General features: G+C 38.6%; 1 protein-coding gene and 1 pseudogene across 5 annotated transcripts in view; one reads left to right on the top strand and one right to left on the bottom strand.

Moving 5' to 3' along the window:
- NAIP (NLR family apoptosis inhibitory protein) overlaps nucleotides 1-24,422 on the bottom strand; it is a 40,672-nt gene extending 16,250 nt beyond the window's left edge. Inside the window, exons 1-11 of one of the 4 annotated variants that reach the window (XM_079143554.1) lie at nucleotides 24,285-24,410; nucleotides 22,932-23,033; nucleotides 18,923-19,493; nucleotides 17,168-17,267; nucleotides 15,721-15,802; nucleotides 14,095-14,146; nucleotides 12,703-12,822; nucleotides 10,418-10,517; nucleotides 8,050-8,131; nucleotides 4,691-4,748; nucleotides 1,416-3,527 (exon numbers count right to left, since the gene is read on the bottom strand). In XM_079143554.1, coding sequence (XP_078999680.1) covers nucleotides 1,416-3,527; nucleotides 4,691-4,748; nucleotides 8,050-8,131; nucleotides 10,418-10,517; nucleotides 12,703-12,822; nucleotides 14,095-14,146; nucleotides 15,721-15,802; nucleotides 17,168-17,267; nucleotides 18,923-19,490 — 3,274 coding nt within the window. In that variant the 5' untranslated portion in view covers nucleotides 19,491-19,493; nucleotides 22,932-23,033; nucleotides 24,285-24,410. Of the gene's footprint in view, nucleotides 1-1,415; nucleotides 3,528-4,690; nucleotides 4,749-8,049; nucleotides 8,132-10,417; nucleotides 10,518-12,702; nucleotides 12,823-14,094; nucleotides 14,147-15,720; nucleotides 15,803-17,167; nucleotides 17,268-18,922; nucleotides 19,494-22,931; nucleotides 23,034-24,284 lie in introns of those variants that run through there. The other 3 variants (XM_079143556.1, XM_079143555.1, XM_079143557.1) reach the window with 3 other exon arrangements.
- Nucleotides 11,356-12,686, top strand: LOC306663190 (large ribosomal subunit protein eL21-like; annotated as a pseudogene). Its single transcript has one exon. The product of its transcript is annotated as a large ribosomal subunit protein eL21-like (transcript).
- Nucleotides 24,423-25,345: the final 923 nt, after the last annotated feature.

The raw sequence follows: 25,345 nt of genomic DNA, 5'->3' as shown, positions 1-25,345 counted from the left end.
TACACGATAAAGAACCCTGAAAACATGCAAAGTGAAGTAAGTCAGACACAACAGGACAAATATTATATGATTCCACTTATATAAAATATCTAGAGTAGGCAAATTCATAAAGACAGAGAATAAAATAGAGATTACCAGGGACTCTTGGGAAGAAGACGTTATTGTTAAATGGGTACAGAGTTGCCGTCTGGGATGATGAAATTTCTGAAACTGGATGGTGGTAATGGTTAAACAACATTGTAAATATACTAAATGTCACTGTACACTTAAAAATGGTTAAAATGGTCAGGCATGGTGGCGCATGCCTATAATCACAGCAGCTTGGGAGGCAGGAGGATTGCAAGTTCAAAGCCAGCCTCAGCAATTTATCCAGACTGTAAGCAACTTCATGAGAACTTGTCTCAAAATAAAGCATAAAAAGGGCTCGGGATGTGGCTTAGTGGTTAAGCCCTCCTAGGTTCAATCCCCAGTGCCAAACAAACAAACAACAAAAACTGTTACAATGGAAAATTTTGTTATATATATTTTACCATAGTAAAAATACTTTAAAAAGTCAAACTATTTTTAAATTTAATGATACCTATCAACCCACAGAATTAAAAAGAAGTTGAATGACCCTCAAGCAAGATATATGCAAAGCACTAGATATAAGTCAGACTGTTGAAAATCAAAGTTGAGTAGCAACAATTAGAAAATGAAAAAAAAATAAAATGCCATTTACAATGGTATCAAAAACTATATGTGCAAAGGAATAAATTTAATGAGAGGTAGACAATGTTTACACTGAAATGATAAAATATTGCTTAGAAGACAAAAATAAAAAGAGACATTATTTCTTGTTTATCCTTTTCCTCTGTGGAGAAGTCAAGCACTTTTTTTATCAGGTAGTTAGCATGAAGGTAATTTTCGAGCATCATTTATATATAGATCATTATTTGCTAATAACAAGTAATTCACATCTGTTTACAAAGAGCGCTCACTAGTTAAATATTGATATTAATGTTGTTGTTTTTTAACTGGGGATTAAAACCAGGGGCACTGGAGAGGGTACATTGCCATCCCTTTTCATTTTTTATTTTGAGACAGAGACTCCCTAAATTGTCCAGACTGGCCTCAACTTTGTGTGTGATCCTTCTGCCTCAGCCTCCTGAGTCTCTGGGATTTTGACATATGCCACTACATCTATCTTCTTTTGTTAATTTTATCTCAGTTATATGAAAACCATTCTATTATTCAGGGGCCTTTCATTAATTTATACTACTGACTCAAATAATTAGTGAAAGTTTATTTCATATCCATTCTGTCAAGGAGCACTTTTGGTCTCAAGCCTTCAGGAATTTTCATCTACCTAAAACTAAGAATGAGAAAATAAAATGTCACATTGGAATAGTCACCCCAAATCTATTCAGGTTTACCTGGTAGCTGGATTGTCTCTGAGATGTTAAGAGATTCCAGGGAAGGCAGGGCAAGAAGCAGCTCCTGTTCTGTGGCACAGAGCTCACACTGCTCTATGGAGCACTTGGTAACAGAGGTCTTATTCAGCTCTAGAGCTGGGCGGATGCTTTCAATAAAGCCACTACTGTGGTTTAAATGGAGTTCAATGTGCTGTGAAGCTGAGAAAACTATCATTAGAAACCTGAGCATCTCCTGATCCACAGCATCCATACTGGTCACCTGGACTTCCAGCAGGGGAATCTTGTACTGCTTGGAAGGCAGTTTCCAGTAGCCAGCACTGATGTCTGGTAGTGCCCTGTGTTGTAAATCCAGATAACTGTTTATGTTCTCTTCCTTTTCAGCTATATTTTGCTCAAATTCTTTCATAGATTCAAAGATAGAAGCATAGTCCTGATCTATAGTTGGTGCCTGAAATTTGTCCCAACATGCTTCCAGGGATGAAAAATTTGGAAATTTTGTCCTTTTCTTTCCTTGTACGGAGACAACAATACTCTTCAACAATAACAGGCTTTCCGGGTGATCTAAAAAGTACCGTAAATTAAGTACATCCAAAGTCAGTGTTCTCCCTTGAAGGAATTCCAAAATAAATGGAGAACATGCAGCAACACTGTTGCTTTGATAAGCAATTTTTAGGGCAAGAGCCAGTAAATGTTTTGAAACCAGGGAAAAGTAAGAGTCTGGAGTCATTTGCCATATTATCCTAAAAAATTCCATATTCGCTGAAATATCTGGACGGTGCTTCAGGTAGTCATCATTTTCTGACCTATCTTCCAATGATTCTTTATTATCCACCAAATGAAGCAAATGAGATACAAGTTTTGGCCCTGCCTTTGATGAAGGGTGGCTGGAGACATAGTTCAAAAAATTCTCATAGGGACATAGAGCCATCATGGGTGACTTAATTTGTTTCAAATAAGAAAGCCCCAAATCTTGATTGTCCTGCCTATCTGAATCCAGGAGTTCATTCAGCCTTATTGCAGCAAGAAATTCTTGAAATGTTGGATTTAAAAACTGATAGACTGGTCTCAGTCTTTGGGCTGTGAATTTACTCATCAAACACATGGTTAGATCTTCATCTTCATCAACCCCTACTTCTGCGAGATCATCGCCACTAAACTCAAAGCAAGATGAAAAAAACCCTTTCAGGGCCAGCTCACCGCAGGAAGACACAATTGCTTTGAAAAGTTCAGCTGTAGATTTGTGCTTTAAGAAAAGGCACTCCATATAGGATTTGAAGACAGCCACATCATCAAAGGACTGGTCAAAAGGACATTGAAACCAGTTTATACAGATTGCTGCCACAAAAAGGGGAGTTTTCTGAATTACCTGCAAATTTGTATTCTTTCCAAAGTGAACCATAATCTTTTGCAGACGGGTTATATTATGTGGAAAGAGCCTCCGTAATAGAAAGATAGTATTATAAAAGGGAAATGCTTGGATCTCTAGAATTGTGTCTAGGTATCGGCGGATGTTCCTGGCCCTGTTTGTATGGATGGCAATCAACAAGCAGGACCGTAATGAGTGGTTTTTTTTAATCAGTTTTTCTATGACTTGAGGGAATGAACACATTTCTTTGTAATCATCCAAAAGAAATAACACCTGGTTCTTTAACTGCCGGATGATGTTCATCAAGCATAGTTCAGTAACAGTTCCTTCTGTCTCTAGGAGTTGGTCACAAATGATGCTGGCTAGCCCCTGGTCCCGTCTGGTGGAATTAAGGGAGAGGTAAAAGACCAGCTGGAATCTGTTCAGCAGAGGACAGCATCCAGATGCCCAGAGAAAAGCTATTTTCTTTAGTAGGACTGTCTTTCCACTACCAGTTTCGCCTTCCACACACATGACAGAGTTCAAGTTGGCAAAGACTTCAGGCAACACCATGGGTTCTTTCACAGTGCTGCTGATATGCTTTGAAATGATGGACAGATCACAACCCAGCAAGTGGTCAGTGGCTAGTTTGGAAGAGAGTTCAGGCAAAGACATGTGGCGGAAACTGGCACTGGTGTAGACTGCTCTCAGTTGCTCACTCAGACTCTTTGCCTCTTGAAACCACTGGGTTTCACCCTGTGCCACTTCTGAGGAGAGAAGAAGGTGGGCACAGCTGAGATTCACAGTCATATCTCTCTCAATCCTAATACAATTATTCTTTTCACTACATGATTCTGCCTATCTACTACAGATGGACTAGGACCTTGCACAGCTGTCCATGATCCCTAGTTTGGGATTCTCTTCTAGCTTTTTCCACCAAACTAGAAGGTGGAGAGCATGTACTCAAATACCCTACTTGACGTGGGGACCTAGATATGAAATGTACTTATTAGGAGCACCCTGGAATTCTATATTTTCCTATTTTAAAACCTCAGGAAAGAAACTTGCTGGGTGGTGCTTTTAAATACTAGTTTGTATCTGAAACACATTGACTACCATGAATTCAGTCTTGCATTTACTCTGGAAATGCCAGAGGAACCTGACTTTCTCTCATGTTCAGTAGTCTCCATTTCAATGCTGCTCCTGTCTATGAGATCTTTGAACAATTATAATACTTTTTTTTCCCAAATCTTTGCATATAAATATATTTACACATACATACAATCCCATGTGCTACTTCCAAGTTCTTTTTTTAAAATTCAGTCATTCTTTTGTCACTAGACTTTTGGACTAAATCTAGAATAACTTGTTATCTAGAACACACGTAACATATTCCAGTGATTTTTTTCTGGCAACTTTTTAATTTAATGACTGTATTTTTCTCAGCATTCATTCATTTATGAATGTCTATAATTAGTAAAGACATGCCTTACATACATTCTCACTTAATCCTTACATGGTCATTCCAAGAGATGGTATCATCTTTTCATAGATGAGAGATTTGAAGTTCTAAATGATTTGAAATGACAACTAAGGAGTTCAGTTAGGATTCCTGCTTAAATTGCCCAACTTAGAAGCTCTTCACTCTACTATGGAGACAGGCAACATAGCATAGTGAGTTAGTGAAACACAATGCACGGGTCTATTCTACCTCTGCTACTTATTACTGCCTTTATGATCTTAGATAGATTATCTCACCTTTCTGAGTCTGTTTCCTGTGTCTAATAATAGTACTTGCATCACAGGGATTATTGTGATGATTAATTATTAATTAATCAACTAACCCTCAATACATATATTATCAATGAGTAACTCTTACTATTATTATTATTCTACCTCCTAAATAAACATTTCACTTCCAAGTTCTTACCTGGCCCTGTAGAATTAACTGTTTCTGAATTTTCAAGAATGCTTTCAGTTGTAGTTTCCTTTGAAAAATAAAATTCTTTATTAGTTCAAAATTTGCATATGAGAGAGGGGCAGCATATTATTATTGAGGACCTAACATCTTCTAAACACAGCCCACCCTCAAATGTCTTATGCTAAAAGAAGTGCTCCAAATGCAAAATAATTAACCATCTGCAAACATCTGCAAGATTGTCTGTGTGTTCCCAGATGACTGTGTCAGTCAGATTTCCATCACTGGGAAAAATTACCTGATAAAAACAACTTGGAGGAGGAAAGATTTATTTTGGCTCACAGTTTCAAAGTCTGTGACTGGCTGGCTCCAAGGCAGAAGCATCACGGCAGCAGGACATGGTGGAGGAGAGCTGCTCATCTTGTGGCAACCACAAAGCAGAGAGAAGGACACCAGGAAGGAGATGTACCCTTCCTTGCTCCTCATGACCTGCTTCCTCCAACTAGTCCCCACTTCCTATTGTTTCCACCAACTCCCAATAATGCCAGCAAACTATTAACTCATCAATGCATTAATCCATCTATTAGGTCAGAGCACTCATGATCCAATCACTTGCCCAAAACTTCACCTCTATACATGCTGCTTTGAAGACTAAGTCTTAAACACATGAGTCTTTGGAGGATACTTCATATCCCAACCATGACAATGATACATATATGGTGAATACTTTTCAGATAATCAGAATCATAGTGTGAAGAGCAAGAAGAACCCTGAAAAAAAATCACTAAGTGCAGCCTCTGTCCTTAGTTATTGAACACTCTGATGGGCTGACGTATTTGACTCCATGGAAATGTTATAGGCCAGGCTATATGGGCAATGACTAAACAGACTCCATTTTACCCTGAGACTCCATGCTATGTAGGAAATGCTTCTCCTATGGGAACATCCTGCCTCTGTACCTGCCAACGGTTGCTTAGCATGCCTTGTTCGGCACTACAAAATGATGAAATGGCAATTCTTGTATAATGAAAACTTGTTCTCTTTTTGATTCCTAGTTTCCTAAACAATGTACCATGTTAATGGTGATGTCAACAGTGATTGCTTAGATGTTAGTAACCATTCTTTAGTTTGTACCTAAGTAAGGTCATTTTGACCCACTTCCCCCTCTGCTAATGATTTCAGATCCCATGATGTTAGTTTGTAATTTTAAATCATAGCAACAGACACTTATGATTGATGTACTGATTTATGGTATAAAAATCCCTATAACCCTATGGTCAGGGCTGTTCTCCCAATAGCCATTTTTGGAGCATTGTGTGAGACGGTCAACCGGCCAGCTTAATAAAGACTCTCAAATTTGGACTTCTCAGTGATGATTCATCTGTTCTTAAGTTGCGCCCCACAAAAAATACATGTTTATTATTACACACCTGGGACTTATGTTTCTTTCTTTTGAAAATGAGCTATTTTTAAGAGGGGTGTAGCTCAGTGGCAGAAAACTTGCTTAGCACGTGTGAAGCCCTGGGCTCCATTCCCAGCACCAGAAAAAAAAAAAAAAAAAAAAAGGTAAAAACTAAGTTATTTTAAAAAGTAAAAATAAGCTTTTTATGTGTCTTGAAACTTTTTTCTTCAATGCTACTTTTTAAAAATTTTTATTTTTTGTGGTACTAGTGATTGGATGCAGGGGTACTTTACCACTGAGCTGTAGTCCCAGCCCTTTATTTTTTTAAATTTTTTTTGTAGTTGTAGATGGACAGCATGTCTTTATTTTGTTTATTTTTATGTGTTTCTGAGGATCGAACCCAGGACCTCATAGGTGAGAGGCAAGTACTCTGCCACTGAGTTACAGCCCTAGCTCCCCAGTCCTTTATTTATTTATTCATTTTGAAACAGGGTCTTGCTAAGTTGCTGAGGCTGGCCACAAACTTGTGATTTTCCTGCTTTAACCTCCTGAGTTGCTGGAATTACAGGCGTGCACCACCACACCTGGCTTCAATGTCACATCCCTCACCCTTTTATGTCAAATGGGTAATGTACTGACATTGTAACAAGTTTGAGGGAGACACATCTCACAAAATGACATGAAAACCCAATCATCATGCTTAAACAGTCACTTCTGATCTTAATGTCATTTTTTTTGGGGGGGGGGGGGTGAGTTACAAGAGATTGAACTCAGGGGCACTCAACCACTGAGCCACATACCCAGCCCTATGTTGTGTTTTATTTAGAAACAGGGTCTCACTGAGCTGCTTAGGGCCCTGCTAAGTTGCTGAGGCTGGTTGTGAACTTGAGATCCTCCTGCCTCAGCCTCTGGAGCTGCTGAGATTGTAGGCTTGCACCTCTGTGCTCAGCTTCAATGTCATTTTGAACTAGGTTTTATTGTTTGTTTGTGGTACTGGGGATTAAAGCCTGGAGTTTGCACATGCACTGAACTATATATAGCTCTAGACCTTTTTAAAATTTTATTTTGAGATGGATCTCAAAGCTTCCCAGGATGGCCTCAAAGTTTCCATCCTCCTGCTTACGCCTCCCAAATAGCTGAGGTAATAGGCATGCACCATCGTACCTGTTTTCAATGTCAATTTTTAATTCTCAAATATAAAAGATGGATCAAGTGAACAGAAAATTACTTTGTTTTCTTTCTGTGGGATGATAAACATAACATGCTTTCTATACAGTCTCAAAATAAGAGGGTATGTTGGGGCTGGGGAGATAGCTCAGTCGGCAGAGTGCTTGCCTTGCAAGTGCAAGGCCCTGGGTTCGATCCCCAGCACCCCCCCCCAAAAAAAAATGGTATGTATTTGTATCTATCAAATTGATAGTTGCTTTATACCTCAGAGAACAAAGTAGGATTTCTCAGCTTAAAGGGGATCAATGTATTATCTGGATTTATAATTTTTGTTGGGCAATCATTCCTAAAAACAAGGCCAAGTAGGAACTCAGGCCTTACTATCTGCCAAATGAAGACCACAGGTGAGATCCGTTTAGCTTGGAGCTGATCAACTCTAAGCCTGAAAGAGTCTGAGCCCCAGAGTAGAAGGAACTGTCTGTAACTTTCATGAAGTTAGAAATTGTATCATCCTGGTTTACATGGTATCCCCATCTGTGCCTAGCACTTGATAGGGACTTAGTAGAATAGGGACTTAGTAGATAGTTGTAGACATTATTTATTTACTTATTTATAAAGAGCAATTTCTGTTCATAACAGTTTTTTTTTGTTTGTTTGTTTTTGCGGTGCTGGGGATCGAACCCAGGGCCTTATGCTTGCAAGGCAAGCACTCTACCAGCTGAGCTATCTCCCCAGCCCTCATAACAGTTTTCAATCACATGAGCACAGACTGCTGAAATAGACAGGTGGTAGTGTTTATTACCATTACCTCAGGAAGTTCACCATGGCTCTGAAGGTCTGGAATCACTTCTGCAGCAGACTTCATGTTTTGGAGAAATGGACAACTAATCATAAAAGGTATAAGTTATACAATAGTTGTTGTAAATTAAACACTTGCATTATGCTTTTTTTTTTGGTACCAGGGATCGAACTCAGAGGCACTTGACCACTGAGCCACATCCCCAGCCCATTTTGTATTTTATTTAGAGACAGGGTCTCACTGAGTTGCTTAGCACCTTGCTTTTGCTGAGGCTGGCTTTGAACTTGTGATCCTCCTGTCTCAGCCTCCCAAGTTTCTGGGATTACAGGCATGTGCCTGGCGCATTATACTTTTAAAAAGCAGAGTTTTAGTAACAAGAATTAAGTATAAAACTAACATTTTTCAGTGACCGTCAGTATCATAATACATAAGACATTCAGACTGTGGCTCTCAGCATTAGAAATGGGTATGGTTGGGCTGGGGATATAGCTCAGTTGGTAGAGTGCTTGCCTGGCATGAATAAGGCCCTGGGTTCAATCCCCAGCACCACAAAAAAAAAAAAAAAAAAAAAAAAAAAAAGAAAGAAATGGGTATGGTTTATAAAGCCATTTGGTGGGATGAGTGCATATTTAATGTTCATCCAGAAAACCAAATAAAATTAATTTAAAGACTCAAAAGTAGAGAAAATTCCATCTATGAATCCAAGAACCAAAAAAAAAAAAAAAAAAAAAAAAGACATTAGTGGAAAAACAGCGGAATAGTTCAGTGGTAAAGTTCCTCTGGGTGAAAACCCCAGTACCAAAAAATAAGACAAAATAAAATAACTTCCAGTCTAGAATCCTATACCTAACTAAACTACCAAAAATTGTGAAAGTAAGGGAATATACACACACAAATACATGTGTTATATTCAAACTAAAATCATACATCTCTCTTATGCAATCTTTCCCAGAGTACTGTGGTGGAGTATTCCTCCAAAATGAGTAAGAAAATTGAGAATGAGATTAGATCCAGGAAACAGAAACAACACAGGAGAGGAATCTCCAGGATGATTGTGAAGATCCCAGGATACCAGGATGACTATAGGATAAGTAGTTCATACTGGAGCAAGTCAAGACATTTTGGGAGAAACTCCTTCAAGGAGATGAAAATGATGAGATATTTGATAGATCAGAATAACTGAGAAGATCCTAAACATTTAGGAGAATTTAAAGATGAACTGGTACTAGGTGCATAAAAAGCTAAGTAGATAACTATACTGTAACAGATAAAAAAAGAAAAACAGAAAATGTGTTGATGAGGATACAAAGAATTTGGAACCTTCATATATTGTTGGTAAGAAATTAAAATGGTGGAAAACAGTTTGACAAAAAGCTAAAAATTGAATAACTATATAACCTAGCAATTCAAATCCTGAATGCCCAAAAGCATTGAATACAGGCACTCAAACAGGACCTTCCACTTAGTAGCAGTACTATTTATAAAAGTCAAAAGGTAGAAACAACTCAAATGTCCAAGAACCAGTGAATGGATAAATAAAATGTAGTGTATCCATATGGAATATTATTTGGCTACAAAAGGAATAAAATACTGATACAGGCTACAACTTGGATAAACCTCCAAACAATATGCCAAGTGAAAAAAGTCAGGGGGCTGGGGTTGCAACTCAGTGGCAGAGCGCTTGCCTAGCGGGTATGAGGCACTGGGTTAGAAGCTCAGCACCACATAAAAATAAATAAAACAAAAGGATTTGTTTTATTTACATCTACAAACTAAAAAAAAATTTTAAATGGTTTATGTGTGGATTTTACTTCAAAAAACAATAAACGAACGAACATACTCTCAAGGCAATTATTTTTTCCTACAAAATAAAATGATGTACAAGCCAGGCCAGGTGGTGCACACCTGTAATCCTAGCTACTTGGGAGGCTGAGGCAGGAAGGTCACAAATTGGAGGCCAGCCTCAGCAACTTAGTCTTAAAAAATAAAAACGGACTAGAAATGTAGCTCAGTGGCAGAGGATGTGTCTAGCTTATGCTAGGCCCTGGGTTCAAACCGAGTACTGGGGGAAAGGGGAGATGTCAGGAAAGGAAAATAAGCCACCATTTATTACAAGTTTCAGCTCTGCATAGTATTTATGTAGTTGTAATAATATAAACGTGAAGTAAAAATATTGATCTAACCCAAACCAAGACATAACTATAATGGGAGGAAAGATAGAGAGGAAGGTGTCATGGTAACAAAGGGATGGAAGACATGAAGACATGTCCTTCATTGTCTGAATCAGAGGAGCAAGTAAACACTTCATCCACAGATATAATAAGGGGGGGGGGGAGTTCTTAAAGTGCATCCAAATATTCATTCCACTCACTTGGGAAAATACTTGGTGTGATCTTCAAATGGGTCGTCCTCTTCCTTCCACTTCTCCAAACATCCTCCACAGGAAAAACACTGGACCATGTCCTCTATACCTGGAAGTAAGGAAACTTGATCAGTGTCAATGGTGTGTGCATTTGTCAACTGACCAGATAATAACCATCAAACCTTTATTAGCAAAATCCTATTCTCATCCAATTGGATTCTGTGGCAAAGTCCTAAGCTGAGTCACCAGCAAGACAGTATTCTGTATAGGACTTTTGGTCCATCAATGGGATAATCAGCAGTGGGGTAGTCCCTGAATGCTCTTGTACACCATGGACTTCGATGAATGTCCTCTCCTGGCCCCATTCTTCTATCAACAGAGAGATTTGAATCTGGCATTGAAGATCCGCAAGGGAAAAGATTTTTGTCTGTTTTGCTTCTCATGAACGTGGAAGAGTGCCTACCACTTTTGGGCAATCTATTTGTTTAATGACTAAATCAGAAAGAATATATTTGGAGCTCAGGGGGAAAATGAGGAAATTACTGCCAAATTTATTCTTCTAGAAATAGAACCAAGTCTCCTATGTGTCTATATTTCTTTGGAAGGAAAGTATTTGGATTTGCTAAATGAAATGAACCCATGGAAATGAAGCTTCCTCCCACTCTTGGACTCCTGCAGGCGCTGTAAAGCTGGGGTAAAGGAAAGCCTTCCTTTATGTCTGGCCAAAAATATGAGGTCCAAGAGCTTGCAGAACCCTAAAAGGACCAGACAAGGAAGAGGGTGAGCATATGGGATGAGGGAGAGGGGCGGGGGACTTGAGGGAAACTGGCAAGAGAAAAACACAGTAGGCAGAGTAAGGAGAAAGGGTAAACACCTCTCTTTCCAAAGGTTTAAGATTGTGAGGCATTAAGATTTTTTATGCCTTTTCAGCCAGAACCGCCATCTTCCAGTCATTCACCAAAATGACGAACACAAAGGAAAAGGGGAGAGGAACCTGATATATGATATCTAGGCCTTTTAGAAAACATGGAGTTGTTCCTTTGGCCACATATATGCACAAAGGTGATCTTGTAGACATTAAGGGAATGGATACTGTTCAAAAAGGAATGCCCCATAAATGTTATCATGGCAAAACTGGTTGAGTCTACAGTGTTACCTAGCATGCTGTTGGCATTTTTGTGAATAAGAAAGTAAAGGGCTTGCCAAGAGAATGAATGTGCATCTTGAGCACATTAAGCAATCTAAGAGCTGAGACAGCTTCCTGAAATGTATGAAGGAAAATGATCAGAAAAAGAAGGAAGCCAAAGAGAAAGGTACCTGGGTTCAGCTGAAACGCCAGCCTGCTCCACCCAGAGAAGCACATTTTGTGAGAAAAAATGGGAAGGAGCCTGAGCTGCTGGTAACTATTCCCTATGAATTCATGGCATAATAAATGTTAAAAAATAAATAAATAAAAACCTGTGAACTTAAAAAAAAAATAAGTTTTTTTATGCCAATGAAGTACATCTGTTAGATAAAGTGACACTTTTCCCTATTCTGAACTGCCCTGTTACATTTATTGTACCTAAAATAAAATTTAAACAGTTAAATGAAACTCTGTTGTAACTCAGGTACATTTGGTCTGAGGAAGACCAGCAAGGTACCTAGAAAAGGTAGAATATTCTTAACCTGTTCCCCCATTGTACCTCAGGCAAAGATTTGACTGAGGGCAAAAAGCTTTGTGGATTGCAGAGTGAAGCTGCCTGATGACCACAAGCTAGATAATACAAGGAACTGGTGGAAGATTCTTCATGCTTCCAAATCATGAATTTCACCCAAAAGATGAATTTCCTGATTTTCTTTTCCAAGCAGAGTATAGTGAAGGTTGCTTTCCACATCCCCAGTCTCTCCCATTTCCCCATAGTAATAGAAACTTCAATTCTTAACTGGGCACATTGCTACCCAAGAAAAATATTAGGTTTCCTAGCTCCTCTTATAGAAAATTATGTACACCTAAGTTGTGGTTAAAAAATGATAAGTAGAAGTGTTCTGTGACAGTTTTCTGGGACTGGGGAAAGTAATATATAAAAAGGAAAAGATGCAATAATTATCCCAGACTACTTCTATTCATTGTTAGTTCAGACCTTAAGGTTTTACCTCCTAAGGAAAGTATGGAAAACTGAGAGAGGTTTATGATGGAGCAAGGAAAAGTGATCCGGAAGGAATGAAGAGCAGGTATAGCAAGTCTCGAATCATAAAGTCTATTTGGGATTTAAATGGTTGAAGAAGCAAGACAGCACAAACCACTGACTCACCTGTATAGAAAAGACCTGCTCTAGCCAGATCTGCAATTCTCAGACGTGATTTGTGGGGCCAGTTCTTAAATGTGTCCAGCCGTAGTTCTTCATTAGCAAAGACACTGTCATTGCAATAAGCTTGAATGAAAAAGAGGGTGAGGCTTTGGTCATCAAGCTTTGGTAATGCAGAGTTTGAGTTATCCCTCCATATTTACAGATGGAGTGAGCTGACATGTTGAGTTTGCTTCAAAACAATGCGGGGAGGCAAGGAAAGCAGAAAGTGATATGAATGAAGCAAGACTGACAACATGTAAGAATGGCTGAAGCAGAATGTTGGATATCGCGTGAGTATAAATTCAATTGTCTAATTTCTGTATGAGTTTGAAATTTTACATAATAAAATATATTTTTAAATTATTTCTTCATCATCTAACACCAGAATAAAATAAGAAAAAGCTAGAGTAAATTCCCTTCCTTCCAAAGTCAGTGTCAAGATTTAAGAAAGGAAGTTTTCCTTGTAAGCTCCCTTAACAGGCAGTTATATCTTTTACTCTTTGGGATATATACTCTTGGTGGTCTCCATTAGACTTTCTGCCTCAGACTGGCCCTAAGCTTTGCTTCCTATCTTCAGCATGCTAACAGGCTTTGAAAAATAAGTTATTTTACCTTTGTTCTGCAAATTTCCTTAAGATGAAAGCTTGCTCCCATGTTCCACTTAACTTTTTTTTTTGTTGGTGCTGGGGATTGAACCCAGGGCCTCATGCATACTAAGCAAGTATTCTACCACTAAGCCACATTCCAGCCCCCCAGTCCTTTTTATTTTGAGACAGGACCTTGCTAAGTTGCTAAGACTGGCCTCAAACTTGCAATCCTCCTGCCTTAGCCTCTCCAGTCACTGGGGATTATAGTGTTCACCACCATGCCTGGCTCTAACTTCTTAACAGTACATTGAGCCACTTAAAATTGTTTTCCAAACATTTTATCTAGAAATTTTAGTTATTTTCAAAGAATAGTGGCAGTTAAGGAACAAATCCTACTGTTTTTCCCTATATTCATCTATACTAAACCTAACTCACTCCATAAGAGCGGAAATCTCTTAAGAAAATGAATGAAGTTAAGGGGGAGATCACGAGTTCAAAGCCAGCCTCAGGAACTTATCAAGGCCCTAAGCAACTTAGTGAGACTCTGTCTCAAAATGAAATATAAAAATGAGCTGGGGATATGGCTCAGTGGTTAAGTGCCTCTGGGTTCAATCCCCAGTACCAGAGAGACAGAGGGAGAGAGGGAAAGAGAGAGAGATAAAGTGCTGTAAAATGAGGAGGAAACTGGAGGGTTTAAAAAAAAAAGATGGGAACAAAAAAGTAAAAGAAATAAGCAAGCAAAGCCTTTGGAATATGTCTGAGTTTTTACCAGAAGCCATAGGCAATTCTCTTTTGACCCAGGAATTCATAAAATGTTCTCCCTGAGGAAAATTAAATTCATGTTATTGATTATTTAGCTTATCTATACCTATATGTAAATAAGAACTGAAGAACCCCCTCCCCACACCATGAAGAATCCATTAAATAAACAGGCAGATTTGTTGGAAAAACATTCTTTTAATTAATTCTCTTAATGCTGAATATGTTTTTAGTGACTGTTTACCTATACCTGTTAGGGGACAGACAGACATGAATGGTGGGAACATGAGGCTAAGAGAATAATTCTGTAGGATGGGCCCACTGTGCTGACCCCCACATGCTTTCTTTTCAAAGAAGCAATTTGTGGGTAGCCCTGCCTGACCTCAGTAGACAGGATATGTCACATTCCTCAGCAAACTACCAGTTCACTGGGAGAAATGCGGGCCATAAATAATGTTGGTAAGAGGAATCCAAGTTACCCTGAGGGAGGAGACTTCTGTGACCAGATCCTGAAACTCTGGGAAATTAAGATAGTTCTTCCCAACCATAAAATCTGTGACAATGTATGATTAAGGAGCCAATTAGAACTGGTCAGCATGGGCCAAGGTGACCTAGAGTTGCCATGGCAGTGGGAACTTGAAAGTCTGATGTTACCCTGCTGTCAATCAAAAGTCAAGAGGTTGACCTGGCAGGACTCTCTGGAAACTTCTCTGGGATCCATTAAAACTGGAGTTCAGGGGAAGCAAATTGTCCTTTTCCTCTTTGTCTCCCTTGAGAGTATCTCCTTTCTCCTTTTCTTATCCTGTCAATAAACTCATTCCTGTTATGTTGAGTGACATGTCTGAAATCTTTTTGACTTTAGGTCAAGAATTGGAGTTTGAAGAGGGGGGTCTTTGCTGTGGCTCAGTTTCTCAGAAAGTCCCAGCTCTGTAACATACCCAACAGGAAACCTTGTCAGGGTCACTTTTTCAAGAGACTTGGCTCAATAACAGAATTGCATTTAGAGACCACAGATTCATTTTGACTAAAGAGGAAGTACAAGGCAGAGGAAGGAAACTAAGTTCAGAAGTGCATTAGTTATTTAGCAATAGATGTTTCTGGGGAAATTGCCTGAAGAAGCACCCCTCCTCCCCCACTTTTAGTCCAGGTTCTTTGCTGGCTTCCAGGCTTCTGTGTCATGTTAGCCATGACATTGGAATTAATTAATTCCTTTTTGTTTATGTCAGTTTGGGTTGGGTTTCCTGTACTTTCCACTAGGAAGTCCTTACTGATTGAGGCTAAGTAACCAAGTAGAAGACCCTCTGTGGGTGATGGTGCCTGATCAGAAGAACTTACTCAGGCATTTGCAAGGGGACAGCTCCAAGAAGCTGGGGGAAGGGACAGCAGTAAGAGAGCAAAGACTATCAGGAAAGCAGGCAATTAAAAGCCATTCCCAGAAAAAGAAAGTCTAAAGGCTCATAATTAACAAAAGAATGTGATTTCCCCCTTCTTCACTCTGCAGAAAAGAAGCTGGGAATGAAAGGATAGAAAAAAGAAATAGAACCCATGACATAAAAAGAACGCCTCCCACCTTGTGATTCAGATATTACTAGGCAATCAAAGACAAGTTGGAAAAAATTTTGGTGTTCTAAATTACCGTTACGTCAACAAATCCCTTGTAACTTTCAATATACTGGGCAATTTCCTCGGAGGATTTCTTACTTTGAAGAAATTCACATCTATAATAAAAATATAATTAAAAATTACCCCAATACTGTGATAGAGTGGTCCTATATCACAATGAATATTTATTAAAATATATTGAATTATTGGATTTTCAATAAAGCTGTCAAAGAATTTTACCCTGAAACTTAACTGGGAGAATTATCACTGTTCTGATGTAATTCTTTTTTTATTTCTATACTGACAATATATGTAGTTATTTAAAATTAGATCTTCAAATTGTCCCACACCACCTTACCCACAGACAAACCAAACCCAAGGGTATCTACTGTTTGGTTTGTACCTTTTCCTATTTATCTTCAAACAAGTTCCTACATTGTTTATGTGATTTTCAACTTTCTTATTTCCAGTTTTGGCAGTTCAGGAGGTTGAACCCAGGGCCTCACACAAACTAAGAAAATGATCTACCACTAAGCTACATCCACAGCCGTATGTGGCTTCTTTAATGAATAAATGACAAGGAAAAAAAGACAGGGAAGGATGAATATATAAATTAAAAATCCCAAGAGGAGAGAGATGAGCATTGATTACTGACTCAGAGAGTTGATGACATTGGGAATTAATGTTCATCTTTTTTAAAGAGCAGTAATAATATTGTGATTATGGTTTTTAAAAAGGCACTCCTAATTCAGTTACATACTAAAATATTAACTGTATTATGTAATAGCTGGGATTCACTTTAAAATAACCTAGTTAATATTATTTGCAGGGGAAGATGGGCAGGAGGTGGATGAAATATGATTTAGCCACATGTTGACAAGTGTTCATTATACTATTCTACCTTTGTGTGAAATTTTCCACAATTAAAGTTTACTTTAAAGGAATGAATCAGTATGTGGTGGAAACAGAGAAAGTCATGTAGAAGATACTAATAAATATAGTAGTAAAATAATCAAAATTCATTTCCTTTTTAAGTAAAGACCATTGCAAATGAAAAAATTTTTCTTGAGTTTATGAGATGAAACACTTTCATTTGGTATACATCAACAGTATGTGAAACCATTTGTAATTCTGTTTTAAACATTGTTATTTACTTTCTAACTTCCTCTGTAAACCATTTTTCACCATCTCTATGCAAAGTATCTTGTTTATTAATTGAGGCAAATCATGAAACTTCAAGTTGGCAAAACCTTTCTTTGTATTGGGGATAATAAAACAACACTTAAAAACTGTTTAAAATTACATAATTCAAAATTTTTCATATTGTGACCAGGACTTTCCTGCTTAATTCTGGGGTAGTCCAGTTTTGGATAGGGAAAGATCAAAACTGATACTCCAGCAAGGTGGCTCTTTTGTCTTTCATTTTGTCTGATCTTTTTTCAAAACTGAAAACTTTTATCGGAAAACACTTATCTACTTACTTGGGGAACCATTTGGCATGTTCCTTCCAAGGATTGTCTCCTTCTTCCCAGTCTCCTAAGCATCCACCACAGGAAAAACACTGTACCGTGTCCCTTTTACCTACATGTGAAAGAAAATGTTTTGCTAGCCGGCCAATGCCACCAGAGGTGATCATTTTGTGCGTGAACAGGACATGCTCCAGTGTGCCTGTCCTCTCAAAACTTGTCTGGCTGAATCTCCGTTCTCAGTCCTGCTGCCTTAAATGACCAATTTTGAGCTCTGGAAACTGATCCCTTGGCCATGGCCACCCTGCACAGAGGACTCTAGGCTCTAGAACTCAACATGCTGCCCCAGGTGCTTCCCAGGGCTGGCATGAATGGCATCTTGCTCTTCAACCTTTCAGAACCAAAATGATGGAGAAGCAACAAACATTAGTGAGAAGATCTGTTTTCCTTTTGCTGTGCCATTTCTGTAGAAACACAGCACATTTCTTAATTCTTTGAGCAAAATGAAAACAGCTGTGAAATGTGAGGAAAGGGGGCATAGTGGTTGGATTAGAATTAATGCTCATTCTGTGCCTGGCATGAAGGAGGTACTCAGTAAATGGTAGCTGTTCTTATAATTCCCATTCACATCCATCATAGCATCTATGGCAAGGCTAAAGCAGTGCGAAGTGCCATGCTCTGAAATGCGACTTGCCCTATATGTTTGAGTAAATACACAACAAGCCAGGGGTGGTGGCACACCTGTAATCCCAGTGACTTAGCAGGCTGGGTCAAGAAGGATCACAGGTTCAAGATCAGTCTCAGCAACTTACTGGGACCTTAAGCAGCTTAGCAAGATGCGGTCTCAAAATAAAAAAAAAAAAATAAAAGCTGGGCATGATGCACACGCCTGTAATACCAGCGGCTTAGGAGGCTGAGACAGGAGGATTGCGAATTCAAAGTCAGCCTCAGCAACTCAGTGAGACTCTGTCTCTAATAAAATACAAAAAAAGGCTGGGGATGCGTTCAGTGGTTAAGCACCCCTGGGTTCAATCCCCAGTACTACTACTACTATTACTACTACTAACAACAACAAAACGAGTATTATCTAAGGTCAAATTTAAGAACCAGTAGCATTCTTATTTTATATATATTTGATAAATTAATACACATTGTGCTGAATGCAAATCAAAGCAAAATTACTGAACTTGAATTTTATTTATTTACATATTACTTATTTTTTGCAGTACTAGGGACTGAACCCTGGGTCACTACCACTACACTACATCCCCAGCCATTTTTATTTTTTATTTTGGAACAGGTTCTTACTAAATTGCTGAGACTGGCCTCAAACTTGCAATCCACCTGCCTCAGCTTTCCCAGTTGATGGGGTTTCAGGCATGCACTAACATCTGCTGCTTGAAGTTCAATATTTTTTTTTTTTTTCTTTTTTTTTTTTTGGTACCGAGTTTTGAACCTAGGGGCACTTAACCACTGGGCCACATCCCGAGTCCCTTTTATTTAGAGACAGGGTCTCACTGAGTTACTTAGGGCTTTGCTAAATTGATGAGACTGGCTTTGAATTTTCCATTCTCCCGCCTCAGCCTCCCAAGTCCCTGGGATTATAGGCCATCATGTCCAAACTTGAAGTTCAGTTTTAATAAAACAGACTTTATATCTGATATAACACATTTAACAAGGGAGGGTTCACAAAATATTGAGAAATGCAACCAAAATATGGAAGCTAAATAAACACTTAGAGAAACACTTCAGAAAAAGATTTCAAGGTACCTGTAAAGACGAAGCCAGCGGTTGAGAGGGCATGTGGGGATATCCCATGGGCATAAAACGGCCATTTGTTGAAGGATTCGAGTCTGGTCTCCTCATTTTGGTACCTTGCTTTGTCCCCTCTCAGCTTCTTCCCTGGATTCTTTACCCTTACGTCGTACTTGGCAATGTTACCAACATCTTTACCCAGAAGGAACTCACAATGTGGATGGAATTTCTTGTGGTTTTCTATGGGGAATTTCCTGAGGCTGGTACCAAAGAGGATCAAGCTACAGCAGAAGCACTGAACCCCAGATTTTACCCCAGTGAAGTAGAACCCAGTGGCTGCCATCTCGGGTGGTGTCCATGAGCTGTAGGACTCATAGGTCACAAAAGTCTTCAACCTTTTGGCTTCACTGCGCATTTCTGAGTTAAAACCTTTCTGCATTTTTGCTCGGGTTTCCTCTTCATTTTCTTCCATTTCCTTTGCCATCTGAACTGCATCTATGCCCAGAAGGGTACTCAGCTCTGGGAGTAAATCATAGTCAAATCTAGGAATCCTCTCCTCAGAGGCCTTCCCCTCGGTGGCCATTTTCTGAAAAAGGGAACAACGTAGGTTGATTTGCTATGGTATGCTTTTAGTGGCAACAGCATTTGCTCGTTGTTTCTGAAGAAGACAGAAATGGAAGGAATTCAGAAATCACCTGGATTTTCAAGGCAAAATTGTTGCTCGAACAATTATAAAATGTCAGTACCCATCCACTTTATCTGAAAATTTTGTTAAGTGCCTACATGTGTGTCAAACACTGTGTAGGCACTAGGGATCCGGCAACAAGAAAGACAGACAGATCTAGCTCCGTTCATGAAGCCTTCCAAATGTCAATTATGGAAAAATGCAGTAACATGGACATAAATTTACGTTTGTGTTAAGGGAAAATATATACAAAACTGCATAGCCCAGTAGTGGTGATTTAATAAAATTATTCAGCTTTTTTTGTTTGTTTGTTTGTTTGATTTCATTTTTCTGTATTAGGGGTTAAACCTGGGAGTGCTCTACTACTGAGCTACATTCCCAGCCCTTTTTTACTTTTCATTTCGAAAAAGATGTCTTGCTAAATTGCTGAGACTGGCCTCAAATTTCCTGTCCTCCTGCCTCAGCCTCCCAAATAGCTGAGATTACAGGTGTGCATCACTATATCTGGCTTAGATTTTTAATTTTTTAAAAAATTTCTTTATGGTGCTGGGGATTGAACCTAGGGTCTTGTGGATGCAAGGCAAGCACTCTACCAACTTAGCCATATCCCCAGTTCTGGCTTAGATGTTTAAAAAGTTATTATTTTAATTGTTTTCACTTTCTGATTGTGTTCACTTTCTAAATTGCAGAGCTTTGTACCCAAGCTATATGTGACCCACTGTATTTATGGTTTTGTGTGTGATACATTTTATTTTATAAGCTATTATCCTAACTAAAAATTATAAAATATTATCACATTAATAAATATATTTCTTCAGCCAGGCACTGTGGCATATGCCTGTAGTCCTGGCAGGAGGATGACAAGTTTGAGGCCAGCCTCAGCAATTTAGTGAGATCCTGTCTCAAAATAAAAAATAAAAAAGGTCTGGGATGTAGCTCAGTGGTTAAGTGTCCCTGGGTTCAACCCCTATACCTAAATAAATAAATAAATAAACGTCTTCAATGTACTTTTTTTTTTTTTTTTTTTTGACATGTGGGATTGAACCCAAGGGTGCTTTACCACTGAGCCATATCCTCAGCCCTTTTTATTTTTTATATCAAGATATTGTCTCTCTAAGTCACTTAGAGCCTTAAAAAATTGAACTTGTGGTCCTCCAGCCTCAGCCTCCTGAGTCCCTGGGATTATAGGTGTGTGCCACCATGACTGGCCATATTGCATTCTTAAAACCATATCAGACATGGTTGAAGATATTGGAGGCACAGCTGTATTTACATTCTTTATAGTCCACGATGAATATCCTGTATCATCAATTTTTATCACAGGCCATACCAGATTTTTTAACAAAGAATTCATCATCATTATTACAACTGCATCTAACATGTCCTTAACTGGGGCTGAATCTCCTGACATCTCCCAAATATCCTGCATTGCTTCAAATTAAACACTTGAGTAGGCTTAGGTAATTCTAAAGGCTCTATTCTAGCATCTCCAAATAAAATCATATGAAGACCAGATTTTCATGAAATCCTTTTCCTCAAAGGCTTGGGTGAGGGACATGTCCCCCATTCAGACATCTCATCCATTCCAATAATATATCAAGGAAATATTATAATTACAGTTATAGTACAACAAATTTTTTTCCTCATAAGTTCCTGTCATCTTTCATTTTTTAAATCATAACTTTATTAGGATATAATTCACACACCATAATATTCACTTGTTTAAAACATATAATTCTGAATATATCGTATATTCAGACTCATATACCCCTCATTACAATCAATTTTTAAACAGTTTCATCACCCCAGAAAGAAATGCCCCTTAGCAGTTGTTTCCCATTTTCCCCCAACCCTCCTAGCCCTAGACAACCACCCTTTTACTTTCTGTCTCTGCTAGATTTGCCCATTCTGGACATTTCATATAAATCATACAATATGTGGTCCTTAATGTCTGATTGCATTCACTTAGCATAATGTTTTCAAGATTCATTCAGGTTGTAGTATGCATAGTACTTCATATTTTCTTTGTTGTCAAATAATATTCCACTATATGGATATACCATATTTTATTTATCCATTCAGCAACATTTGGCTTATTTACACTTTTTGGCTATTATGAATAATGCTACTATGTACATTTGTGTATAAGATTTTGTGTAGACATTTTTTGTTCTTAACCCATAGTTACATTTTCATATCATACTAATTAATTTAATTGCACTTTACCTTCATCAGTAGGTTTAGGTATGACAATACATTATGCACTGTGGTCCAATAATGCCAGTAAAATTTTTTCACCACCTGCAAGTCATTTTGTCCATAACAGTGCATGTGTCATCAGGTCCACAGTGGGAGCAACACCAAGTGACCTCTTCTTCACATCACATTGGGTTTTTTGGCTTTGTTTTGTTTTTGGCTTTTTACATATATTTTAGTTGTAGATGGACACAATACCTTTATTTTATTTATTTGTTTTTATGTAGTGCTGAGGATCAATCCCAGTGCCTCACATGTGCTAGGCAAGTGCTCTACCACTGAGATACAACCACAGCCCTCACATTTTTTAAAAGGACCGTAGATTTCACTTTCCTGTCATCATACAGTTTTTTAATTCATCGAGGCTAGTATAAATTAGAAATCCATTGTGGTTCTTTCATAGTTTAAGGCGTTAATGGAACAGACGACTAACCACTATAATGAATCATCTTATGGCAGTATGTTGAAATTCCAGCAGTAACTCCCCTTATTTCCTCCCTTTTCATGTCATTTCTTAGTTCTGTTTTGTTTTTCAGTGCTGGCAACTAAACTCAGGGCTTTGTACAGCTAGGCCCGTGCTATACCATTGAGGTACAATCAGCCCTTTCATATCATTTGTAATTATCCATCTGAACATTCTCATGTGGTTCACTTGTCCTGAGGATTTTTTCATCTTTTTCCTTTTCTTTTTTCTTCCTTTTTCTTTTTTTTTTTTTTTTTTTTTGGTGCGGGGAATTGAACTCAGGGGCACTTTACCACTGAGCCACTTCCCCAGCTCTATTTTGTATTTTATTTAGAGACAGGGTCTCACTGAGTTGCTTAGCACCTCACCATTGCTGAGGCTAACTTTGAACTTGCAATCCTCCTGTCTCAGCCTCCCGAGCAGCTAGGATTACAGGTGTTTTTTTCATCTTTTATTCATTCAGCACAACTGGGATCAAATGAGCAAGTTGGTTGGCAACAGCCTTTCTTAACTGTTCTCCACACATTCAAGTCACATAGTCTGAGCATTTGGAGGACCTCTTACCACAGCATCACTTAAGCCAAAGGCATAACATTAAGGCTACATTTCCATAACCTCACCTACAGGTGGAGTTTCACAGTTTCCCTTTACAAGATGTTTCATGTACTCCAATCATTTTCCCAGCTCATCCAGTTTGGAATTTGCCCACACTTCTACAAAAGCTGCAGCAAATTGAAGATTGTTATCAAGACCAAGCATGCCCTTTCATGTGAAAGTACATTTGACAGTACTTTAAAAGAGGAAGAACTCCTTTGTCATTAATGTATAAAATCTACTTTAGCTGGGCATGGTGGCATACATCTGTAATCCCAATGACTCAAGAGGCTGAGGCAGGAGGATCTACCAGTTCAAGCTTGGGAAACTACCAAGAACCCGTCTCAAAAAATAAAAAGGGGTGGTAGAGCATCACTACATTCAATCCCTAGCACCATGAAAAACAAAGCAAAAAACAAAAAATAAATAAACTAGCAATAGTTCAAGAATCTCTCTGTATCAATCCGCAATTTACTAAGCTCTTTGAATAGTTCTATTTTTAGTTGTCTCTTGATGTCTTACCCTACAGAGTCTCTTTAGTGATCATCTATGAGTTGAGGGTCATAGTCCCATCAAAAGAACCATCTTCCCAGCTCTCTTTTGGCATCACGTTCTTTCCCTATACAGAAGGAAGTGGTCATGGTTTGGCAACTAGGGCTCTTTCTTACTTTCACTTTTGCCAATGCCAGCCAATATACAATATTCTTGACAGAATTCCTCTGTATCTGGATTTCTTTTTAAATCAATTTAGTTACTTCTTCTGGTTTTAGATCTACCACCTTCAAATTCCATTAACAGATGCATAATCATAAGGCATAAACCATAAATCATCTGAGAGGGGTCTTTTATACTCCTCTGAGTCCAGGTGGCCCAAACTAGGATGTGTAACCAGGTACGAAAACATAAACAAGATGGTACAAGGCTGGCCCCTGGTCTGTCTCACAGCCCAGCACAGCACCATGTTAATAAATAGTATCTTTCATTCAGGTTTGTCCATCAAATGCCACCAAAGCCACAGACCTCCCTGGAGATAAATAAGCACCTATGCTTATTTATGCAACAAACTAGTTGAGATCAGTCCTATATTGACTCAACAAGTTTGGTGGTCAATTTGGCCAGCTGTGAGGTCATTTCTGGGGAGAAGACATGATTTCCAAGGCCCTCTCCAATGCTCTTTGACTATAAATACCAAGAATGCCATTGAGGCAAATATGTCATGGAGCTAGGATTTAAACTCAAGCCTATGTAACGTCAGCACCTGTCCTTTTTCCTCCATACCAGGCTTCCTCCAAAGAGAGAAACAAGACCAAGAGAAAGAAGGGGGTCATAAGTTTCAATGTAGAAGAAAAGTCTCTTTGCTAGAGAGGTCACTTACTTACCTTGAAATTTATCCAGAGTCAAGGTCAAATGGAAGGAGAAAGCCAACTAATTGGAAAGAGAATGAGAAAACTATGGCTTACAAATGCTCTGTGCTTGTCCTTTAATGGAAAGTCCTGAGAAAATATTTGAGGAACTAAAACTCAAAAAAAAAAAAAAAAAAATTGCACATAAAAAAGTCACCAGTAAATGTGCTAAGGTATTGAGTCAACAGGGTTAGTGAACTAACCCTTTCAGGACCAAAAAGGAAAAATTAAACATCAATTCCCACAACTGGAAAAAATTCTCTTCGTGCAATTTGGTTAATAGTTATGTTGCTAGTGTAAGTCTTTAACCCTGACAAGTTTCTGTCTTTCTGGTACCTTTCAGGATCTTCTCTTTTTTTCTTGGGGCTATAAAATTACAAAACATTGTATCTAGGTGGTTTTTTTTTGTTTTTGTTTTTTTTTTTTTTTTTTGGGGTGCTGGGGATCGAACCCAGGACCTTGTGCAAGGCAAGCACTCACTCTACCAAGTGAGCTATCTCCCCAGCCCCTCTGGGTGGTCTTTCCATATTCACTGTACTAGGAAATCCACAGACCTTTTCAATCTGAGCACTTGGGTCTCCCATCAGCCCTGGGAAATTATCTTCTATTATTTATTTGATAATTTCCTTCTGTCTGTATTTTTTTCATCCTTTCTGGTATTCTTACTTTCCAGGTGGGAATTTTATCGATCGCTTCCATTTCTTGCCCCCCCCCCCCCCCCATAAATATTCTCAGTGTCCTTGCTTTACTTTCTGGATTTCCTCTTTTGCTTTCCAATTCACTGATAGAATTTTTTCTCTTCCTTTTTTTTTTCCTTATAAGGGATTGAACCCAGAGGTACTCTACCACGGAGTGACAACCCTTTCTATTTTCATTTTGAAACAGGGTCTCGCTAAGTTGCTGAGGTCGGCCTCAAATTTGCAATCCTCCTGTCTCAGCCTCCTGAGTTGCTGGAATTACAGGCATGCACCACCACACCTGGTTCTCCAATAGTATTTTAAAATTTCAGCAATTATAATTTCCTACAATTCTTTCTT

This window comes from Sciurus vulgaris (assembly GCF_902686455.1).
Source record: "Sciurus vulgaris genome assembly, chromosome: 6".
NCBI classification, from domain to species: Eukaryota; Metazoa; Chordata; class Mammalia; order Rodentia; family Sciuridae; genus Sciurus; species Sciurus vulgaris.
The sequence above is the reverse complement of the archived record's forward strand: the minus strand, read 5'-3'. Positions and strand labels throughout refer to the sequence as shown.